Genomic DNA, 20,764 nt, shown 5'->3' on the forward strand with positions numbered 1-20,764 from the left:
CTGTGGAGTTGCTTTTGAAAATAATACTTATGTTCTTAAACCACTGAGCACCTCTGAAAAATTTATACTTAAATAAGGATAAGAAAAACAAGCAAGGAAGACACCACGATAGTCAATTACTCAAAGAGATCTTAAAAGGGTAGTCCAGTAATTGAAAAAAAAAAAAAAAAAATCAAGGAGCAGCGTATATTATTTAGTCTACAAAACAATGGATTCGTAATGAACAAGACCGTAAGACTACAAATAATTCCAAGACAGGAAACAAACAAAAGGACTTAGTCACTAAAGACAGTTGGACAGGAAGCAAATGGTCTGAATCTATATAAAGTAAACAACTGGAGCTCAGCTTCAGAAAAATTCTGTAACATTTAGAACAATTACACAATGAAAAGCATTGTCAAGGAAGGTAAACACTGCAAGAAGAGATACAGCATAATGAGATTATTTTAATTTTTTTTTTTTTTTTTAGTTCAATAATAATTCAATTTACTTACAGTCTCTTCATAGATTCTAAGTGACTAAATGTTCCAGGAATCAAATGAGCTATTCTGTTGTTATGCAAAAATCTGTTAAAAAGCACAGAAAGATGCATGTAATAATGTAATGTAATGCTCTCATTCCATTTACATTCTTCTGAAACTCCTTTAAGAGAAATTAATTTTACAAAATAAAAAAAATGAACCTTTCTTTACTAACTCATAGGCTGCTATTTTTCACATGGCTTCCAAGGTGTATTTGATATGTCCATGTGAGAAAAAAGCCATAAAATGACAAAGCAATCAAAAAAGAGGGGGTTTGCATCTGAAGGAGCAATTTAAAAAGTCACAATGTAAATCTTCTACTTCTCAATTCCTAACATATATTTTAGTCAAACACAAATCACAACTCCTTGGCACATAAGTTTTGTAACAGAAGAATATACCCCAAGTAACATTTACTTCTGCATGTGCCTAAGGCAGGCCTGACCAAGGTATCCTCGGCAAAGACTACTTAGTATTTACAATTATAATGTTAGATTAAAAATTGTCTACAGGAAAGATAAGAATATTATTTTCTGGTTTCAAACATTTGATCTAATTCAAACAAAGAAGCAAGCTGTCTTTTCTGTATCTTACCCCAAGATAAACAAACTTACAGCCTTTCAAGTTTTGGAAGATGGGTAAAGGATTCAGGTTCCAACGTTTCTATTTGATTAAAGTGCAGATACCTGAAAATAAGTTAAACAAAAAGAAAAATACTGAAACAGTTTATTTAATGAAGCTGAAATATTACAAAGCATTTTGATGTTGTTAACATATCTAAATGACTGAAAGGTAATGATGTAGTGACATAACTTTCTTCTGATATCATCTGAATCTTGTGCTTTTATATGGGAGATACAGGACTTGACAAGAAGAGTTTAGAGACCACTGTATATCTAATAAGCATGTGGGCATGTGTACATATACATGTAAAAAAAATTGCTTGAAGACCATTATTTTGGAGATTTTGGAGCTACCAGTCCTTTGAACACCTTGTCAAGTCTTTTTTTTATTAGTATGTATATATGAATAAATATATATGAAAAAATAAAATTTGGGGKTTTTTTTTACAGGAAAATGTTGTAGGTTGGTTAGAAAACATTTAAAATTTCCAGTAGAATAGCATTTTCTGTTGGCAAGTGTTTTTAGTACCATCAGATTGAGCAAAAATTTTAAAAGATTCCAAAGAGTAATCTGCTCTAGTCCATGTATCCTGGCATTTAAAGGTACAAAAGCTTGCAAAAGCTATAGGCAAAAAAAAAAAATTGTAACATAAAACAGCTTTATTTTGATTGAATTATTCTTAGACAAAGGACTTCCCCGTGATCAGTGTACACCCCAGCTGTGCTCTGTTTGAAGGTTTGTTGATGCATATGTAAGGCATTAATTTTATACAGCTATTAATTCTGTAAGACTGAAAAAGTTTGAGATAACAAGATAATTAAACAGATTATTAGTCTATAACTGCTGTGACAATGGGCTATTCATAGGTAAGGATTGCAAAGTCAGGCTCATACCACTCTTGACTATGTTGAGTAAGTATTCTGTAACTTTGCAGAAGAAAAAACAAGAAGTAATTGATAGAATTGCACAAGGAACTGTGAAAATGATTTATAGACTTTGGATCCTGATTATATCCAAAGGTATCCAAACCTCCTAAAGTTTCCTTTTTGATCGATACCTCTTGACTTATATTCTGGAACATCTGGAGAAGAACTTGCACACATAAAAAACACAGTGGGTTGAAGAATAAAAAAGCCCATCATTTAAAAACAAAGAGAAAATCCCAGACCCAAAAATCTCCTGAAAATCAGTCCTTCAACATGACAAGTAAGAAGGAGAAAGGAACTCCCTTGCACTGAAACACTGCACATATTCTGATCCCTGACCTGAACTAAATGGTTGCCAGAGACATAGGAGAGCAGGAGCAAGCGGCGCTTGCCTTAGAAACCAGTTATTCACAGCTCTGGAAGGCGCGTGCAGCTGTGAAGCCAGGCACGTGCCTGGCAAGCTACCAGTTCCCCCACTAACAGCATGGAGAAAGTGCAAGCCGGTAAGCGAAGTCAGTAAGCAATCAATGGGGAGCACAGAAAAAGCCAATAAATCAGCACGAATGCAATCAGACACATCCAAGTGTTAAGTCTGCTTACTGCCAAGGCAATTTGTGGCCATTTCTGTGATAAATCATAACAATAATAGATTCTGATCCTGTTTTTATAAGGAAACAAAAAATGCATAATCATGCTGTGTCTGCATCATCTCCTTTTCAAAACTATGGGCCAATTTCAACTAAATTTCAAAGACAGACGTCTCAAAGGCAGTTTCTTCCTGCAAGTTTCATTAGAATTGACAGCAGAGAGAAGGGAGACTGCAGCTAGATCTAGCTCTGAGGAAAAGACTAGCAGCACTGAGGCATTATTTACCCCTTTGGGCAAGACCTAGTCATGCAGCCAGCACAAGCACCGCTCCCAAAGAGCTGCAGCACTCCTCTCTCTTGTCCCCAGCCCCTAGTCCTGGGGGACGTTTGGGAGGGGGAAAAATCAACACAGAGATCACCGCAGTGAGAGAAAAGAGCATATAGAGAAAAGCAGACACAACTAGGGCTCATTACTTCTGAAGAAGCTTTCTTTTTGGAAATAATTACATGCATCCTTTCTTCTTGCGCAGCAAACGGGGGTGTTTTTTATATATATACATACATATATATGTATATATATACACATACACACACACATACATACATACATTCATATATATATATATATATATAGTGAATTCTTCTTGCATTTTTATCAACCATGAGTACCTTGCAAAAGTAGTCTCCTTGTCTTCTCAGACAATTAATCTTCCTAAGGATTTCTCATATTTCTTTGGCATTGACAAGGAAAGTACAAGTAATACCTCTTACTAGACCAGCTACCAGGGATGGAGGAAAACAAGCTTCCAGGCACACAAGCCCTTCTTTCAGTCTATGGATCAGAGGCAAGATTAGCAAAGACAGAGAAAGAGAGAGCACATCTCAGTCGGTTTGAGTGATGCATACCTAATTAAACCTGGAGCACCAGCTCATAACTGCTAGTTAGTATTCAAGTCTACTGCTTTAATTTCAGATGTAAAGAATGGCTTATTGTGCCTGAAAACTCATCTGTTTTTTCCACCGATACTAATCAATCTAATTTAAACAATACTTCTGTTATAAATCTCGCCTTGTTTACAATCTAGATAATCACAACAGTAATTCAGGCATTAAAGCACACTGTAAAAGTTATTTTACCTCATCAGAAACCATGCTGCCTAAAGCAGCTCAAAAATCAAATAATGAAGCCCAACTGTGAAATATTCTTAACTGCTTGATATGATTAGTTTGTTGGGATTTGCGAGTTTTTAAACTATGAGCTCAAGAAAGTTCTAATTTCTCAGGCAACTTATGAACAGAATAAGATGTTAAATATGTGAACAAAATCATTAGCAGCAAGTGTAATTCAGAAAAAGTGGAGAAGAACCCAGATTGCATTATAAGTCTATAATAATAATAATAATAATTAAAAAATTTTTAGTGCTATGACCTGAGCTTTAATCATATGTTATCACTTAGGTTTATTGCTTACATCCTTTTCTTGTATGAGCCACATAAATGCTTTTTAAGAATTTTTAAGACTGTAAATAATATAAGAATTTCTTGGACTGAAAATTCATCCAAAAAGTATATTCAAGAAGTACCTCATACTGGCATGTCTATATAGACATCTTGTATGTTCAGAATATTACATGCTCTTAAAAAAATAGTAGTATAATGTAATGAAGTTGATATAAAAAAGATTTTCAAAAAAGCATGCAAAAATGATTTTAAGAGACCCTTGTATCCTCCTTTTTTGATTCAGAATTTGTTGTCAAGTAGGAAGCAGAGGAAAGGACATAGCTATAGGAAAAAAAAAAACATCTAGAGGAAGATAAAAGTTTGATCAAATAAGCATAGTACAGATTTTCTCCTTCTTATTTTTAACGTTGGAGTATGAATATGTAAGGTAAAATTCACTCCTAGTGGCATTTGTCTTGTTTTACAGCACTAAATTTAGGATTGTATCTTTGTAGCATAATATTTTTATTAAGGATTGCCTTTAACATATATGCCTATTGTTCATTTCTAATAATATCTCCCCGTCTTTGAAAAAAGTACTCAAAATTCATTAGTAGAGTATAATCTAGGTACTTAAATAGTTTGTTTGGCATTTTGATTATTTGAAAGAGAATGAACAAACAGATTTTTCCTACATTTATCAAAGAACTTTCCATGCCCAGGGGTATGACAAGAAGTAACAAGCTTAAACCACAAGGAAGGAGATTTAGATTTGACATAACAATAATGATTTAAAGTACTGGAACAGGATGCTTAAGGAGATTATGGAATCCTCTCTTTAAAGGCTTTTTAAATAAGGCTAGATAAATGTCTGTTTCCAGTCATTTATGTTGGTTGACCCTAGCTGATCTTTTTTTAGAATAATAGAGATATATTACACTTCTCAAGGCTCCTTTGTTTTTTGTTTTATTTTATTTTATTCTCATTCATTATTCCTTACTATAGTTATTTTTAGCAATGCAATGAGATTTTAATCAAGTGCTCACACAGGTTCTGCTGTGTTAAATGTACATAAATGCACATACATATATTAATGCAACAAACGGGAACTCTTTCTAACAAAAAATTTGAAAATTTTATATTAACATTTCAAAGCTATGGAAAATTGGATTAAGGATAATAAATAAAATGAATATAAGAAACTGCATCACTGTATGTAAAAGAACATGTTATAATGTATTCATTTTCCCAAATATACGTACATATGTACATAAACTAAATAAAATTCTTATAACAGTTTATAAAGAGCAAAATTAATACATTAATATGAAAAAGAAAATGTATAATTAGTATTCCACTAAAATTAAGTGCAGAGATAAAACTTAATAATTTGATTAGTATTTGGGGCTCCTATTAGTCAAGGACTGCAGAGAAAGCTTTTTTGTCCCTAGTACATGAAACGTACTTAAGCTGAGATCCCAAAAATATAGTAGCTACTTGGAAGAAAAGCCACATAACAAGTACATGCATCTTGAAATACACTAAATATAGAGCACAGTTTCTGGAATCCAAATACAAAATGCCTGTGGCTTCCCAAGCCAGGTATTTGTGACATTGCAGGTGGGATTCACTTGCCTAGACCAGGCAAACAGAAGCAGTTTTAGATGCCTGCGGGTGCTCTGGCTGGCTTCTAGCTGCTGCTCTGAAAGAATGCAAGTTCCCTGCAGTTTGTGTCATATTTGCCAGCCCCAAACACGTCTTCTGCAGGGTCTGAACTGGTAGTAAGTGGCAGCTTTTAATCACCTGACTTATTCCTTTCATGATTTGCCATGACTGAATATTTAGCTGACGAAACATATGTGGCTAAAGTCCTCAGTCTGTTTGAGCATCTAAAGCTGCCAAGCTTTTCAGCATTTATTCTAGTACAAGGAGTTTCAAAATCTGATTCAAAGATCTTATTCTCTTGGCAGAAATTTTAGAATAAAAAGATATTTCTACTACATCAGCGTTAAGAATTCTGTCACAGAGGTTAAAGTAGGATGCTGCCCAGCAACAGCACTATTTGCTGCTGCTGTTCTTTTTCGTCCCTTATACATGCAACTGTGCTCTTAAAGCAAACTATATTTACAGCTTCTCTCCCATTATTGTAACTCAAGAACAGGTATAATGGGAAAAAAAAAAAGGGAAAAGTGTTTGTTATGCTGTTAAGTTAAAAAAAAAAAACAACCTACCAGTTTCATTCTGTTTCATTCAAGTACAAAAAATACTATGAATCAAATGTTCCCTTTAGAGGTTGACCTATAACTTTCCCTCTAGGAACTATACAGAGTAATGACAAAAATGTTTGAGAAAGTCACCAAATCCAGGTAGCAAAATGTGTTTAATAACTCAAGGCCATAGAAGCTTCAAACACAGACACATCATACTAAAYAGCTGATATGGCCCTAAATTGAAGTTAGAGCACTTAGGATGTATTCACAGAGAGTAACTTTTGTCTTGTGAACATAGTCTCTCTCTGAAGATGAAACAGACCTTGTAGAGTCAGACCCTACTTTTATATGTAAGATGCCTATATTTCTCCATAAACTACAAATCTTAATGAATATCCTCTATTCAATTTATTTCCAGGCCAGCCACTGGTTTCCTGTGCTCGTATTTTCTCATCTGCTGAGCCTTCTTTTTAAGATCTACCTATGAAAACGGTTCTTAAAAAAAAAACAAAAAAACAAAAACCCCAAGCTTTATAATTTATATCTAACAGGATAGTCATTCTCTGAGGCAGCTCGGAGCAGCTGTATGCCCTGCTTGTGGCAACTGATGCAACTCTTCAAGGGCAGTCACTGCACAGCAGCTGTGTCAGGCTCCATTTCCATACTTTACGGCTAGAAATGAAACTCAAATTTTGTTTAAACTTAATTTTATATGGAATAATACTGATGTTTCGAGTTAGAGCTTAAGTTGATACTGTGTGATACTACTGCAGGCCAGAGAAGCTTAACTGAGAYCTAGTGGAAAAGTACACAAAGAATGTGTTAATATTCTGAAGTGATTTATGTCTTTCAGTCATAAGCAAGAAACAGAGCAGAGGAAAAAAAGTCCACCTGTTTCCACTTGCAGCATATCAGGCTTGGGACATGTGGAAGAATATTATTTTGGAAGCATTATAATTCAATAAATGGACCTCAACATTTAAAATTCTACATAGAAAATAAGAATTGCTATCATCATGCAAGTAAGCCCTACCAGTTGCTGTCAATATGCTGCAGTAATCATTTCTAGAGTAGGAGGAAGAGGAAGAGAAAGGCATTAAGGAAACAAATGACAATTTTATGTATGTTTTACAATTATCACTTATGTTCTGTATAGAAGYTCTTCCTTCAAAAGGCATCTATTTCCTTCTAAAATGAGCTTGTATAATTCTGTACACTTTCTCAAGTGTTGTTTTATTTCAAATACACAACACACTATGTCCACTAATGTCCACTAGAGTCTTAGAGTAACACAGAAGCTGATACATGTAATAAAAAGTTGTAATATACTGAAAACTGTCAGGAGTTTTCAAAATTTGTATTAGGCCTGGAAGAAAGATGTTGCCCCCCTCTCAAATTTATATGCTACAGAACTCACTCTGGTATTTTAATTTGGCAGTTAGATTGTGAAATATCAATGTATTTATAGCATTTTCTATTTTTCTAAGCATTACCATAATGAATGTATAGTGAGGCTTTCCAATTGTAAAACAAAATATAGTTAAACTTAATGGAAATCAATACAATCAGTTTTTGTCATGCTATTGACTGTATTTTTCATTCATTTGCAATGGATATTAGTCTTCAGTCATTACACAGGAAAAGGAGTAAGATTTTAATCAATCTTTTTAGAAGACAGATTACTGAAATATCTACTTTAAAAACATTGAATTTTCTTACTTTTTAAATGTCTGTATATGGCAATGACTAACAGGTCCATTAACTTTAACATGTATCAATAACAGTAAGATTTTAATTTTAAAATCTATTCTGAATTCAAGAAGCTAATTCAGCTTTAGCTATGCTGTCTTAAAACAAAATAACTGCTGCAGTCAAAGGAATTGCAGTGTTACAAAACCTACAGAAAGGAAATTAGAATCTATCTCTTAGCAATACACACTGCTTTTCAACATTTTCCACGATTTTGCTTCTTCTTCGAAGGTATTTTGTAATGTAGAGGGGCACCGGGAATGCAAATCACAAATAAAAGACAAACATAGAAATGAGGAATTTGACACAGAGATCATTCTTGTTTTTTTCACATGCAAATGATTATAGGACTATGTGACTAACAACCCATTCAGTGCAGACATGCAAAGCATGCAGGCAGAAGGCACTGTTCAAGGCGTGCACTTTTCCTCTGCAGGGGAACCATGGAGAGGACAGCACAGAAGAGAAAAGGCACTTACAGTTGTTCTAGAGAGGCAAGTCCTTTAAATGCTTGCCTGTCAATTGACTGGATTTCATTCTTGTACAAATAGCTGAAACAAGAAACAATCAGTAATATTAGTACACAAACAAAAGGTACATGGAGGTGGAAAAGAAGAATTAAGTTGACACATGAAGACAGCTTTTCAACTACATATTAGGAAAAAATACAAAACAAAAACTAAACACATACACAAAAAATACTTTGTTCTTGAGAATTCATCCCAAATGTCTGCTAGGAAAAAAATCTGGGGCCTTGTAGGCCCTAAGGCTGTCTTTAGCTTCCCAGTTCTCACTGTTATTACTTACTGTTTCTTTGCCCCTCAGTTTCTTGATGGGCTTGCCAAAAGTCAAAATGAATTCAACTTAAAGAAACAGAATTGCATCAAATTGCTTTTTCCAAAATACACCGGGGATGCCATTGGCCTCTTGTTTTCATTAAAATATCTCATCTGAACACTGGTACAAATTTTCAAATTATAAAGGAATTTTTCTTTTTACTGGATTTGGAGAACAAAAAGTGAGAATTTTTATAACTTCTCCTGTGTTACCTTTAAAATATTTACAAAGAAATACAAGTCACAATACTGCTATTGTATCAGAAAAACAGTATTTTATTTGTTTTATCACTGTATAGAAGATGGATCCCTGTTGATACTCATAATATAACCAGAATAAACACATGCAGGGTATCAGTATGTTCACATGTGCTGTCTATACCTTTCTTACAGAAATAAAATTCACCAGTTTCTGGATGGATCAGTGTATGTGCTCATGTTTATCATGCTCTTTACAGTAATGATGGTTTAGTGAGAGAGAGTTTGAGAAAAAAAATCACACAGTTCAGCTGATGACCATTTCTGCATGGAGGCAGCAACAGAAAAGACTTTTTCAGTTATTCTCTTTTTGTGTTAGGTTAGGTTGCAGGTTCCCTAACTATTTCACAATTATTTGGCAAATGATTTGGGACTAAGTTAATCAGGCATGGTTTCTACAAAACAGGGATGAAGACATTTTGGACCACATATCATTTTATTAGCAGGCATTTTATTAGTAGTCTTTTTGGCTTTCGTATCATTATAGTTTTCAGTAACTTACTGGAAATATTGCAGACTTCTTCTGACACCACAGATAAAATACCAGCCTTATTGGAATTGGTGCCAGTTTTCACACTGGCTTGAGAAAGCCCAACATTTCACAATAGACCCTATTGAGGAAAAAGGCTGTAGGCATCTCATGTTCACTGCATGACAACTTTGGGAGGCAATATGGAGTAGCATCCTTCTCTTAAGTGTAAAGTTTTTCAATTTATCGGTTGCTGAAATCCCAACATATTGATATATACAGACTCAGGGTGCTTGCTTAATATAGGCATGTATCTGAACAAAAAGCAGAGTTCCTCCAATATGAGAACAACTAGGAAATAAAAAAATTAAGGTTTTTAAAATGATCAAAAATCTGAACAACTTAAACTGAAAGAAAAATAATGTCACGTGAAATTACTGTAAAAAACTTAGAAATGCATTTGAAAAGTGGGAGAATAAATGTATTAAGCTTATGTTGGATGAAGAATTAGTTTTTATTCCATTTTCAAAAAATACCCACTCAGAGGTAGTCAAGTATTTTCTTAGACTCAGATACATCAATTTATTTGAGGTTATTACTGCTTTGAGCAGTTATTACTGCTTTGTCTCTCCTTAATATTCTTGTCTGTATGATATTAAATTCCTACCTTTTTCTCCAGCAAGAATTTTAAACGCGCCATTTCTTCTCACTTATTGGAAAATTTCAAAGACTGAATAGCCTTGGATATACTCAACTTAGCAGTTTGGAAATTAAGGCTTCTTCCTCTGAGTGCTAAACTTCTGAACAGACTCGTGAACAAGGTGGTTTCAGATGCTTTTGATAAAAAGACTCAATTAAGTATCCACAGCGTATCTGCAGATTTGAACCCTTCTCAATTTTCAATCTACAGAAATGAGTTCAAATTCATCCTTAAACTACAGCTTTTTCCATGTGGATCAGAGAACCCTCTCAAGCAGCAGCTACAGGACAGGCCACTGACTTCCATCCATCACTGTCCCTTTCTACAGACAAACTACCAGTAACCCCAAGACTAAAAAAGGTATGTCCTATGACAGAATTGTTCACCACACTTTCATTTAGCGTAGTGTAGATGCTTCCCAGGGGAGAACTGGATATGATATTAACTGGAAAAATATATATATATAAATAAATAAACATATATATATATATATATTTACCTAGTGAACAGAGAGATGACAGAATACAAAACACAACTAAGTAGAACTCATGAAAATATTCATCTTTCTAAAATTCAGCTGTGCCTAAAAAGTGAAACTTTACAAATACTGAGCCAACCTTTAACAAAAATATTCTCACAATTTATCCTAGTCACATTAGCAGAAAACTGATTTAAAGTATAATTAAGGACAAAGTAACTTGACTTACCTAAAAGCTCTGTTAGCACACCTAAATCATTAGCATTTTTCAAAGGATGAATAAACAGTGGATTAAAATGACAAGGGGTATATTCTAATATGACATTATATTATTTTCTAAAATTGCTATTAATTTTTTCCTGTAGAGTTCACAAAGAACTAGCACTTTCCAGAAATGTAATTAAAGCCAAGTGTGGCCAGAGGTATTGGTCATACAGTTTTGGAAATGAACAGGCAAATAAGCAATCAGTTGTCAGAAAAGTAGGTCAATTAGTCTTAAATTAAAAAAAAAAAAAAAGTCCTTTATAAGGATAATTTTAAGGATTGTAAAAAGTCATGTAGGCAACAGAGGTATTTGTGTGGTAGAGGAAAAAAAGTAAAAAGTAATGGCAATATGAGACAGTGTAGAGTGAAACATGACAAGTAAATAAAAATAGCAAAGAGAGACTTATATAGAAACATAAAGGAGACAGCTGATAGAATGCAAAGACATGAGATTGGGAACTGCTGGAGGTATTCAAAGGAAAAAGTAGCATGACCATAACAGCAACAATGGCAGAAGGTTACATAGAAAGAATGTAATATAAGCAGAAGATATAAGGAACTGTGAGGTAAGAAAGGTCAACAATTCAGCAATCTGGTAAACCTGCAATGTATATTCTGTCACTAGCACTCGATTTACCAAACGCAAATCAAATCTTGCTACATTTCCAAAACTGATATATTTTACACTGCTAAAAAACAGTTTTGATTCCCTTTGACCACAGTTTTCTCATGTGATTCTTAACCTCCTCTTTTCTTACTAAGTGAATACGCCTCAATATTGCTGCCAAAATAATTTTAGTTTTCCATTTTTATTTCCAGCACTTCTTTCAAACTGGCTTCTAGCTTACTGCTCTGTAGCTATCAAGCACATTCTCTTATCCAGAAAGCTCTTTGTAATTGCTACTGTACATTAGACTTACATTTTCCCCACATCTCCTCCCTAAATTCTTTCTTCTCCTTTTTACTTTAACTTCAACTTTTCCACTGCTGATTCCAGATCATATAACACCCTACATGTTATACCTGTAATATGTCTCTACCTTCAACTTTCAGTTATCTTCTGTCCTGGAGAGTAAACTGTTGAGTTTCAGGATCAGAAAGGATTATCCTACCAATTTTCCACAAATCTGCACGCATCTGTATCACAAGTTTGGGGAGCTTTTCTTTCTCATCTTTCTGCACTATCACCACAAGTCAATTAACTGAACAACTTACAGGAAGTCAATAAAATATATATAGTGTACTGCATATATCATGTATACATATACATACACATGATATATCAGGAGCAAAAAATTACAAACATGTTATCAATTATTTTGCTCATATGAAGACGACTTTTAACATTTATTTTAGATACCAGTGTTTACATTATCCCTTGCAGAACAGGGAATGTAACACCAAAAAATTATACTGAATTACCAAGGTACAGTATAAACACACAGAAAATATATTGCATCTGAGGTCCAAGCTACTAATGCTTTTTTGGTCTTTACTAAAGAATCATATTGCCAACTCTAAGGTACATGAAAGAAGACAGAAAGACAGAAAAAGCATCCTCTTAGTTTCCTGCAAAACAATGATAATGACATCTGTTTCTGTCCAACTTTTAGTGTAGGAATTCAAAGACACATTATTACCACAAACAGCGCAACCATGCAAAACTGTTTATGGAACTGTCAACACTTCAATTATATAAAGAATAAAAAAAAATCATAAAAAATGATCTTCAAAAATCGTATGTGCATAATTTTCTTTTTATAATTTAAGCGCCAACTTCTACAATGATTAATTTTTTTAATGTACAGAAAATTGTGGCAAGATCATTAATCTTTGTCAATATTTGTTCTCCAGCCAGACAATTCTAAAGATAAACAGTATCTCACAAGATAAAGTATCTCACAAAACTCTACAGTCAATTTCAGATACAAACAATACAAAGAATCATTTGAAAATTCTGGGGCTTCTGTGAGATATGCAGGAGAAAGTTTTGTCTGAAAGCATAAAAATTGATGTGCAGCAGAGATACAGGAATGGATCTTGATATCCCTCTCTCTCAGACACTGACCTTGTTTCTTTATATACAATAAAACTTACATTTTGCTAAATCTAAGCCACTGAGAAAAGACAGGCTTTCTAAAATTACTCAGTAAAGTACACATTTTCAGAACCAACTGCAATCCAGTACTTCAGTTCCCTTAACAGCGAGTAGCATAATGTACTAATAACGTCATCCTCTGAAACAGGACAAGCTATATTTGCAAATATCCATAGGATTAGGCCATCCTCAGTAAACAAATCTGAAACATTTCAGGTCATTTGTCTATATAACATTAAATCCTGAACAATATTTCTAGCTTTTATTAAAGAACAATCTCATTCTCCCTAATTTCTATTTCAGCTGATCCTATTGGGAAAAAATGGCCAGTTTTGTTTCCTTTGTTCCACAGAACACACTTAACTTGTGCTTACTCAACTGAAATTGTCACTGCAGCTCAACCATATTTGGTACATTTGAGCCTCCTATATTAGTATCTGCCAGTACTGGGAATTTCATAATTTTAAGGCTGTACAATTCCAGACATTTATAGCACAGTCCACTGAAACAGGCAAAAGGTTTTAAAGACTATTTTATCAAAACTGAGAGGATGGTTTTAAAGAAGAGCTCTCTCCAACTGAATCCACTACCACAATTAGCTTCTATATTATATTCAAAATTTCCAGGGAACAAGAGGAAAAGGAAAAAATCTTCCTCTTAGTAATATGGATCTATATATACATTAACACATATACATGAAAACAAACATATGTAGTAGTTCAGTAACCTCTTTTCACTCTTTCATTGAACTGAACAGTGTGTATAGTTCAGTATTATCTCAGTTTTAATAYAGCTATATAAAAACAAGCACGTGAAATAAAGAACTAATAAGAATCTAACAACATTTCTGTACAGTTACTATGTAAAGTAGTTAAGGTGTACTAATTCAGGATGACTAAAGTACTTTACTTATTTTACATCTAAGGTTACAAAACACCAGCTCCACCATACAAACATGTCCTGTAACAAATACAGTATGGTCTTTAATAATTCATTGGGGACAGTCTGTTCAACATTCTCTTTCCTCCAGTTTTATACTGAGTAAACAATTTTATTACTGAAAGATGATATACATAAAAATGAGACTAGGGAATGTAATCAAATACAGCTTTGAAAACCAAGTGGCACATCTGCACAAATCTATGTGAATTTTATTTCCCTCCCATCTCTTCTCTCCTTAGATCTATCCAGGTTACATTCTTGAAAATTAGACGGAAAAATAAATTTTTGAATTATTTCCAAAACAGTGAAATCAGAAAGTGATCATTCTTTTTATGTACACCACTCTAACAATAATCAATAAAAGTTTCTCATATGACACTACACAAGATAGACTCCAGAGACTAGAGTTGAGAAGCCACGACTATTCACTATTTAGCTATAGAGTCTTTTTTATAGATAAACAACTTTTTGGATATCTGTTGTTTATTTGAGTAATTAAGACAAATGACACATTTGCTAAAAATGGGAAGAATTATTCTTAAAATGTACAGGTTGCATTAAGACCTAGACCCTATGGTTAATGAAAAATATTTTTTCTATTTTCAGTTTGACTTGATTTTTCTCTTATAAACATATACTGCATCCAGTGAACAATTCGGGGGTAGTTAAAAAGTTTATTTTAATTCCAAGCTTATATAACTAGAAATCTTGGACTAACTGCTCTTCAATCATTTTTCAAAATACAAATTAAAAAAAGTATCTGTATGAAAATTTCAACGAACCTTTTAAAAGGTGACCTCCTAATCTTTCAGCATACTCCTTTTTAAATTATTTTACAAATTGAATTTGGTAAATAGCACCTAGTAACTCCTTTAAAACCAGCAGCCTATAAACAAATATCTCAGTCTTGTGTTAGCAAACCTCAAACCACCTATTTATAGAAACAAAGATTCACAATTCTGTCTCCCTCCACCCCTAGCAATTTAATTTCACAAATTTTCAAAGCAGTTTGTGACATGAAACAGTGAGTCAGATTAAAACACAATTTCAGATTAAAACACTTTCCCATTTCAGAAGTTAAGTTCAATTACATTTTGATACAAAAGGTCAAATTCATTTAACTTACAGATATTTCAGATTTTCAAGGTCTTCAAATGCCCCACTAGGTATTCTTTTAATTTGATTGTTGTTTAGAAGCCTATAAAAAGAAATAAACAACTGTTTATTTTAACATAGAAGATCTGTAGGAAAAAAGCCAAAATGTGTAACAGCAGATATAAATGCACCATTAAAAAGAAAACCAAAACAACAACAACAACAATTGTTCCTTAACAGTAACAGTTGGCAGAAAGTGAAATGCTTACAGCTTCTTAGTACTTTTCAGATGTGAAATCTATAAAGATTAGACAGAAATAAAAAAAAAAAATCATCTAAAAGCTGAAATAGTTTAACTTTTTGCAGGTATCTGAGGTTAGAATGGAGGAAAAAAATCCTGGTCCCAAGTCTAAACAGAGGGTTGAAATCAATAAAATTGATATTAACAAAGATTTCTTATTAACAGGTAGATCTAACTGGCTTTCCCTAGAGTGTTTCTTAGCAATATTCCGTGTACTATTCTGGACCCTTTACGTCATGCATGAACACAACTGTCTGTATTCACAGCTTTGCCTCCATCCTTGATTGCACGGATGTATGAAATTCCAAACCTAATGAATCCTGTCTTTATTTGGGACTTGCGGGGCTCAACTCAGGGATTTGGACAGCTAAAACATGAGGGTGGATATCTGACAGAAACTGAAATGCAGAACTGGGGACTGAGCACAAACAGAGGTATGATGAAAGGTGACTGAAGAGGAATAGCCACTGAAAATGCCTAGGTAGTACAGATTTGGACAATATACTTCGGGGAGAAAGTCCTATCATTCTCTGATGTGACTATACACCAAGATGTCTCAATAAATTATTTTCATATGCTTGCAGGACAAATACATAATAATGATGCAAAACTCACTGATATCACTGCATTTTATTTCAATTCACACCCTGTCTGTGTTCTAGAAAACAGGCAGTCAAATTTGCAATCATCAGTTATGTATATTTAAAAGAAAAACAACTGTCCACATCAATAATTCTTTCTCATGTCTGCAAATACATAAGAGAACAGAAACATGCATGCATCTGTTCCAAAAGTCATGTTTGAGGGAAAGACTGAGATACTAAGTTAAAATGATTGTATACACATTATTTGCCTTATGGGAGCGTAAAAAAGATCTCTACAAAAGATGGATTTCTCTTTACAAACGTATGGTATCAGAGAGCTCTATAAAAGGAAGTTCAGCCAGAACAAAGTCTTCTAACTTCTTCTATTGTCCTGGCTAGCCCATTAGAATAGGACTGCTTTGAAACATTAGGAATAGATTTTGTCAAATAGTTTGTAACTGCAACACATTTGAACATCTTTGAACGACTTTGTTGTAACTGCATGATCTAATATGTGATATTACACATAAGTCATTTAACATGATTTTGAAAAAATGATAAAGTTCTGTATTTTTCATATTTCTTATCAACTAATGTTAATAAGAAAATTAGGATGTAAATAATTTGATTTTTTACTGTAATAGGCATATACCTGGCTTTGCTTGCTTTCAAACACTTTGGGCCTAAATCTTGCTTCCTTCACCTGTGTAAATACTACAGCTGAAATCTGTGAGACTACTTACCTATGAAAGGAAAGCAAATTTGGCACAGTATCAAACTAACCATATTACATCAAAAAGGGAAAGTACTTTAGGTTGAAAAATAACTTACAGTGTGTTCAGGTTTTTAAGCCGTCTAAACTCTCCAGGCTGGATTTCTTTAATCCTATTAAATCTTAGGTCTCTGTAGAATAAAGAAAGAAGAATCACATTAGAAAAATCTATGTATTTTTTCATATGAAAAAGCAAATTAAGCCCAAATTTTTGTGACCAGTGTGAATGCTTGCCTCTGTCCGTAAACCATGGCTTTTGACCAAGAGAGAAAGCAAAACGAATCTAAACCCTATGCAACAAGTTTAACAAGAAGTTTCACCAAAAGAGAGCGTATCCAGCCTCAGGAGGCGGCACCAATGCCGGTCTCTGAGTTGAACCTGTATTCGTGACGGATGTTCACTTCCTCAGGGAACCGTCTTCCAGCGGGCTCCCGAATCACATCTCACTAAATCGAATTGCCTTGGCATTTTGACATCTATTTGGAAATAATACACTAGAACAGATGAAGAAAGCAGGGATCAGGAAGAAAGGAAAAATGAGACAGCTTTCAAGACTAAGACACTCCATTCTTTTGTTCTGGATAACGAGGCTTAAATGCTTTACACCTTGGCCTGCTTTTAAAGCCTCAAATCCAGCTGCTGGAAGCAAATGATTTTCTTAATTAATCATACTTTCCCTTAGTTTTTCATATGCTTTTACCATGTTCAGTCCAAGCAGAAGGAAACTCTTCAGTTTCTCGGGAGAGACAGGGGGAGAGAAGAGCTTTTCTGACCTCACGTCTCCACCGGGGCGGCCCTGGGCACCGCGGCGCTGGCTGCGGCGGCCTTGTCCCGCACCCTCACTCGGCTCCACCTTGGCCTCTGCCCACCGGATGCCAAACTGCTTCAGCRAAGACGTTTCCACTTCTTTTGCCAGATTTGTCTTCTAGCCTAGCGAGCCTGAAACAGCTCGGGCTGCCAAGGAGGGCAGGAGCACAGCCTACCTCTCGCTGCCTTCCTCGTCTCCAGGCCCCGAGCCCTGCAGGCTGGCGGTGGGCTCGGCCTTGCTTTCACGTTTCCCCGTCTGCTCAGAAAACTGATTTAACAGCTAATCCGGACCAGCAGCAAACCCCCACAGAGATAAATAGCTTGCTCCTGACTGGCAAACCGAGTCGGCGTGCTGCGTGGCCAGAGCCGTGACAGCCAGCACGGAGCAAGGCCCCAGGCGCCGGGCTGGGAAGGGCCGGAGGGGCAGGTCCGCCCATCCCCGGCCCTTCGTCAGGGGCACAGGCGTGCGCCAGCGCCTCTCCGCATCCGTGGCAAGCAAGCAGAAGGGGGGGAAGCAGAAAGTAAGGAAAATCTGAAGAGCTACGCATGCACTTACTGCACTATGACTCTCAGAACACGCATTTATCAAYTGCTTCCAAAAAGTAGGGCATAAACACGTCACGACGTCAGCCTTGGCACCAGAGAGCAGCCCTAAACAAAACATAAATCCGCACTGTGCATTAACAGGTAATACGTAACCAGGAGATCTCTCTGGAATTTGGTGTTTAGTCACAGGAAATACAGAAAAGCCAACAAAAGAGGCGCTGCTGTACACTGGTCCCGTGCGGGACCCGGGCGGGCTGCGGCTGTGCACGAGGCAGGGTGCAGCCGCCCAGCTGCAGTAACAGCCCCACCAGGACTTCTTCTACAGAAGCGGTGTCAGACGGGGCCTCTTGTTCACGCTAAGGAAAGCACTTGGCRTTTGGTTGTGTTTGCATTACACTCCACCAAAAAATCTGATCAGTGACTGGAATAAATRAGAGGCACAAACTGCTGTCCCTTATTTCAGCGTAGCGTAGTTAAACAGCCTGTACATACGCAGGGCTACTCCATTGCTCAACTCCCAGCTGAGCAGGGGGCCTCTAGATTTAGAAGCACAAACTGTTTTAGCTTGAACTAAAAAAATTAATTAGTTACAGATAAAGAGACTCATGTTTTGTGCATCATTCACACATGAAATACACACCACACATGAAACACGCATTTCTCTGAGGAAAAAAAGTCCTCCTAAGACTGTATGAATCTCAGATGCTGAAATGTTGATAGTCAGACGGCTCCCTACACAAGCGTGGCATGCTGCATATATATATGAGCACGGCTTGTCTCTTGTTAAGATCCCTCTCCAATCACTATTGACTATACATGCCAATGCACTGTAACCTTCTCCTAGATTATCTGAAAATTTATTGCAATTCAAAAAAATTTTTTAATTTCAAGTAAAACATTCCAAAGTGCAAAAAATCCAATATTCAATCGGATTTAGGAGCTCAATTCAGTTTTTCAAAAGCCTCAAAATACTGTTACAACTAGTAAGATTCAGCTACTAAACATCAGGGGACTTCTCAAATCTTTTATGTACTTATATGTTTGTAAAATCCATAAATGAAAATAAATCTTTACCAAAGGTAAACATTGACACACTGTACATTTTCTTTTTAGCTATAAAAGAATATACATTCATCCACATGCAGTACAAGAGTATTGGCTATAATCAAGCAAAGCTGCTAAATACATACTTAACTTTAACGAATGAAATGAAGTAAGGAGACAGTCCTCTGAGCCAGCATCAATATGAGACCATTTTGATTCGTCAAATCCATTCTGCAGTAATTCACTATGATAACTGGATTCACAATGCCAGTCAAAATAATTTATGATTTTATTATTACTGTAGATGGTGATATTTTATGCCAACTCCTGACACTATTTCCTTTCTCATATTAACTTGTGAAGGCTATAGAAAAAATCATGTTTGAAAGCCTACCCATTTGTTCTCATTCTATGTAGCGGTATTCAAAAAGAGCCATACAGAACACAGCAGCCACATTTTTCCTAGAGCTGGGTGCATTTGGTGTCTGTAAGTAAAATGTTTCACAGAGTGCTATGATGGCAAAATACATTTTGATAAAGAATTATTATATGTTTTTGTTTAAAATTAGTACCGAAATTACACTAGAATTGGAGAAAAACAAACAACTTGTTTGTTAATCTGACTTTAATGGAGGATTAAGATTTTGGTATATTCCTTCAAAGGGGAGCTTATATATTAATTCAACAAATAGTCTTGCTATGCATTAATTTAAAGTTTTTACATTAAGTTTTCAGCCCCAAATCCCCCATACTAACAAGTGAGAGAGAGATCACAAATGCTGTTCAAAATAAAGAGCACAACCTCTTTTGCTCTCTAAATTATTGTAATTATATTTTGTGTGTTATTTGTACATAGAAGATGAAAGTTGTTGTCATAACCACTATAGATGTCTCAAGAAGAAATTATGTCAAATTATCTTAATTTCCCTGTACAACAGGGTAATAAGCTAGGTAGGTAAGGGAAATAGAGTAATTATTAGCAGCCATTAGCCATATACATAGTTGAAGGCTTTTCATACAGGCTATTCATGTAAACAAGTCAGAGAAATGCTTTAGAGGAAATTTCTGTAAAGCAATGATACAACTGATAGGGGAAAAACAGAGAATAAGCAAAAATTAGTTATCCAACTGAAAGGTAGTATCAAGTAGAATTGTACAGAAATCTGCCATAAGATATTCTTCAATATTTCAAGATAGGGATGGTGGAAGGAAAAGTAAGCTTATTAAATATGAACATGTTGGCAAGTTTGGAGTGGCTGCAAATATTCTGGAAGATGTCTCAGATCAGAAGCACTCCTTAAGTTATAAACCTCTAAGAAGCAGAAATAATTCAGTTCAATAACACAGTTATGAGACAAGGAGCAACTGGACGGCTCTCAGTTCTTCAGAAAACCAATTAAGATTTCGGCAGATGACAAAAATGAGCATCACTCACCAATGCCATACCATTGTGAAGAAAAAGCAAATGTCATACTAAACAGAAGCACTGTTTGTCAGGCCCGAAATGCCATCC

The 20,764-nt window shown here is 35.1% G+C and overlaps 1 protein-coding gene across 1 annotated transcript in view; it reads right to left on the bottom strand.

Annotated features, from left to right (window-relative positions):
- Positions 1 to 18,243, bottom strand: part of PXDN (peroxidasin) — a 60,629-nt gene extending 42,386 nt beyond the window's left edge. The window contains exons 1-6 of the mRNA XM_026080501.1: positions 18,218 to 18,243; positions 16,914 to 16,985; positions 15,229 to 15,300; positions 8,537 to 8,608; positions 1,136 to 1,207; positions 495 to 566 (exon numbers count right to left, since the gene is read on the bottom strand). Coding sequence (XP_025936286.1) covers positions 495 to 566; positions 1,136 to 1,207; positions 8,537 to 8,608; positions 15,229 to 15,300; positions 16,914 to 16,985; positions 18,218 to 18,243 — 386 coding nt within the window. The remainder of the gene's footprint in view (positions 1 to 494; positions 567 to 1,135; positions 1,208 to 8,536; positions 8,609 to 15,228; positions 15,301 to 16,913; positions 16,986 to 18,217) is intronic.
- Between the last annotated feature and the right edge of the window lie 2,521 nt (positions 18,244 to 20,764).

The sequence above is a fragment of the Apteryx rowi genome, unplaced genomic scaffold (genome assembly GCF_003343035.1).
Source record: "Apteryx rowi isolate R43461 unplaced genomic scaffold, aptRow1 scaffold_523, whole genome shotgun sequence".
Taxonomy (NCBI): domain Eukaryota; kingdom Metazoa; phylum Chordata; class Aves; order Apterygiformes; family Apterygidae; genus Apteryx; species Apteryx rowi.